The 3,447-nt window shown below is 35.3% G+C and overlaps 1 protein-coding gene across 1 annotated transcript; it reads left to right on the top strand.

The window, feature by feature from the left end:
• Nucleotides 1-716: 716 nt before the first annotated feature.
• On the top strand, nucleotides 717-2,594 carry LOC118654358 (RNA polymerase II elongation factor ELL2-like). Its single transcript, XM_036305686.1, has one exon. It carries the CDS (start codon nucleotides 717-719, stop codon nucleotides 2,592-2,594), a length of 1,878 nt encoding a protein of 625 aa, XP_036161579.1.
• Nucleotides 2,595-3,447: the final 853 nt, after the last annotated feature.

Here is a 3,447-nt window from a genome sequence, read left to right as displayed (position 1 = left end):
GGCAATTTTACCTAAAAAATCTGTGATTTGCTGAGTTTCTGCTGAAGGAGGAGTGCAAAGCAGCAGAATAATAGATGTAAGTGGCTAGCTAAGAAGATGAAAATTCCTTCCACTCATTGGTGATGGTTAAAACGTTGAGAAAGAAAAATGAGCATCTCTAAGATGTTGGCTTTTACCCACTATTACTACAAAAGTATATGTTCAGCTACCAAATGAAAGCCCCTGTTGATAGGCCAGGCTCTAATCCTAAGAAGGACTCAAGAGCTTACTTGCATATCAGCATAAATATAAGGAGGACTTAGTGCTAATTATGTTACCTGGAAGCCTTCTCCTCTAGTTTCCATAAGCATGTGACACCTGTTAATCCCGTCAAGAAATACCTTTACTTGATGTTGGATCTACAAAGAGATGACGTTTATGCACTGAACTCAGGGAATAGTTTAGCACTTTCCACTTAGAGTTAACAGTTCTTCCTGAAGAGAAACTAAAAATGTGAAAGGAAAAACAATGAAAAGTGATTAGATCTTACAACATACTTTAGCTCCCAGTTTCTGTATCAAGCAAATATTTTTTCCTTTGCTCCATTGGGAAAAAAAAATATTTAAGGATTATAGTGTTACAAGTAGAAATATGAGATACAATTTTTGCCAAGGAGAGTCATTGTTTTCTAATTTTTTTTTTTACTGTTTAACTTTGATCTTTACAGATCTGACTATATGGAAGCCTCTGGAATCAGAGCAATGCAAGAAGCAGTATATCGGGAAGGAGAGGTGTCAGTGGAGAAGGTAGACAGTTTAGAGCCAAGGCTAGATAATGTCACTGTGCAGCACATGCAGCTTACCAGGTCTGCAATACAGACAATTGACTATTATCAGAACCATGACAACACAGTACCCCTTCAAGTTTCTCTTCAGTCCCAAGGACTCCAGGGACTTACCAATATCCCCCCAAATAATTCACCCACTGATGTATACAAGTTTAATTTTCAGTTTTCAAATATGAATGACAAAAACCGGGAAGACCATAACCAACAAACTGACTCAAGCTATAGTCCTTCAGAGCTCAGTTGCATGCAATTGATGCCAGATGAAATAGTGTGTAGAACAGCCAACTCCTATCCAATGACACAAGTAAGAAGGGGCCAGAAAGAGGAAGAATTTTGCAAGAAATTGATAAAAATTAGACCACATGTAGGGAAAAGAAAACCAGTTCGAAAAATACCACAAATGATTTCAGATCCAACGACTGAGAGAAAAAGAACAAGTCCCCTTAACCCTGCATATACAATTAGAAAATCACGGGTTACCAACAGTGTCTATCTGCGGCCATTTAGGGACAGGGTTATTCACTTATTGGCATTGAAAGACTACAAGAAACCTGAACTCCTTCTTCGACTTCAGAAAGATGGCATCCAAAAAAGGGACAGTAACTCCCTTGGAAAAATTCTGCACCAAGTAGCCAATCTGAATACACAGGATTTTTCATACACCTTAAAGGATAATATATTTAAAGAGCTCCAAAGAGACTGGCCTGGGTACAATGAAATAGAAAGGAAGTCATTAGAGTTGGTGCTTTCCAAAAAAGTAGGTCTATTTCAGAATGTCACAGGCACCAATTACCCAGATTCTTCTATAAGTTCTAGTACAGATGAAACATCATCTTCTCAGGAACAATTTTACAATTCAGCTGTTATTGATCCTCTTAGGAAAAAAAAAGTTAGAATAGCTCACATGAAAACTGCAATACAGTCATCATCTAATGGTTATTTGAATAACAGCAGTAAAGGATCTGCTGTGGATCTCCCAACACCCTCTGAAGCTACTACCAATCCCATTCTTTCAGCACTATCTGTAATCCAGTTTCCTATTTCAAATTCTTCTCAGCCTGTGCATTCCAACAGCAATTCCTGCAATACTGCAGAAGATCAGAAGAGTCAAGATCCATATGTTGTCAGCTTTAGTAAAAACAGGATCTGCAAAAATCGGTGTGATAAACATACTTCTTTGAAAACATTAGCCCCTATTCCAACTCAAATAGAGTTTCGGAACCTCATGGAAAATAAACATTTGATGTCCAATAAGTTTCAATATAAAATTACGGAGCGCAAAGTAAATAGCCAAGAGTATCATACTGAGGTGATGGAGAAACAGAAGACAGATTCTGAAAGGCAAAGTGAAGGTGCAAATCCAGAATCCTGTGAAGAAGTTGAACAGGTTAGCACTGACTCTGGGAACACTTGTTCAGCATCTGGGCTACAGGACTATTTGACTAACTACGTCACTATAGTTTCCTCTGAGCAACGTCAGCATTATAAACAGGAATTTAAAGCAGAATATGATGAGTATAGGGCCTTGTATGACAAGATGCAGACTGTATCTAGCATATTTACTAACCTAGATTCAAAAAGGAAGCACCTTCCTCCAGACTCAAAAGAATATGATAAAATTACTAAAAAAATGTCACTAGAATATCATAAAATGAGACAGATTCATCCCAATTATTTTGCAGAAAGATATAGATATCAGTATCTTTATAAAAAGCTGGCTCATATTAAAAGATTAATAAAGGATTATGACAAGAAACAAGTACAGTAATAGCCCAAGAACAGTATAATGAGACAAAAATAAATGTATTGATTGAAATTTCTGAATTACTTGCTGTAAGATTCTAAAGGAATGAAACTTATTTGTTGAAACACTAAAAATTTCTATTTTATTTTTTTTCTTTTCTTATGTATAGTTTAATTTTTATTTATGGTTATTTTTATTTTATGTTGATTTATATTTATTTATATTATTTACTTTGTATTTAATTTTAAATTTCCTGAACTTAAAGAAAAAATCCTCACCTAAAGGTATGTATTTCTTAAATTTATTTTAGAGAGAGCAGGAGAGCGAGAGAGAAAAACATCTATGTGAGAGAGAAAAATCCATTGGTTGCCTCCTGTACACCCCTAAGCAGGGAATGAACCTGCAAACTAGATATGTGCCCTAACAGGGAATTGAACATGCAATCTTTTGGTGTACAAGAAGTAGTTCCAGTCAACTGAGCCACCATGCCAGGGTGCTTTTCTTTACTTTTGAAGCTATTTTATCTGATGCTTTTTACCCCTCATCCCCTGAAATTTGTGTTTCACTTCCTTTTCAAAAAATATTGCAGCTCCCATGTCTTTGAATCAAAATTGTGCTTATTGAAAAAAAACAGAAATATATAATGATTATTATGAAATACATAACCTCTTCCTTTTTACCTTTAATGCAAGATCATCAAAACTTAGGTACTTAGAAAAATGCTATGATTCTTCAAATAGTACACATTTTCATTTCATCAAGTTTGTTAAACTTGAATAAAATTGTTATTTGTTTTTATTATGGGGAACACAAGTTATGTGGTCAAACATACAAAAAGTGTGTGGTAGCATTCAAATTGTGTTGTCTTCTTAAGGGC

This window comes from Myotis myotis, unplaced genomic scaffold, assembly GCF_014108235.1.
Source record: "Myotis myotis isolate mMyoMyo1 unplaced genomic scaffold, mMyoMyo1.p scaffold_m19_p_4, whole genome shotgun sequence".
Classification (NCBI taxonomy): Eukaryota; Metazoa; Chordata; class Mammalia; order Chiroptera; family Vespertilionidae; genus Myotis; species Myotis myotis.
The sequence above is the reverse complement of the archived record's forward strand: the minus strand, read 5'-3'. Positions and strand labels throughout refer to the sequence as shown.

Excerpts from the sequence above, each read along its gene's own strand:
- LOC118654358 (XM_036305686.1), top strand. The coding sequence starts at position 717 with ATGGAAGCCTCTGGAATCAGAGCAATGCAAGAAGCAGTATATCGGGAA.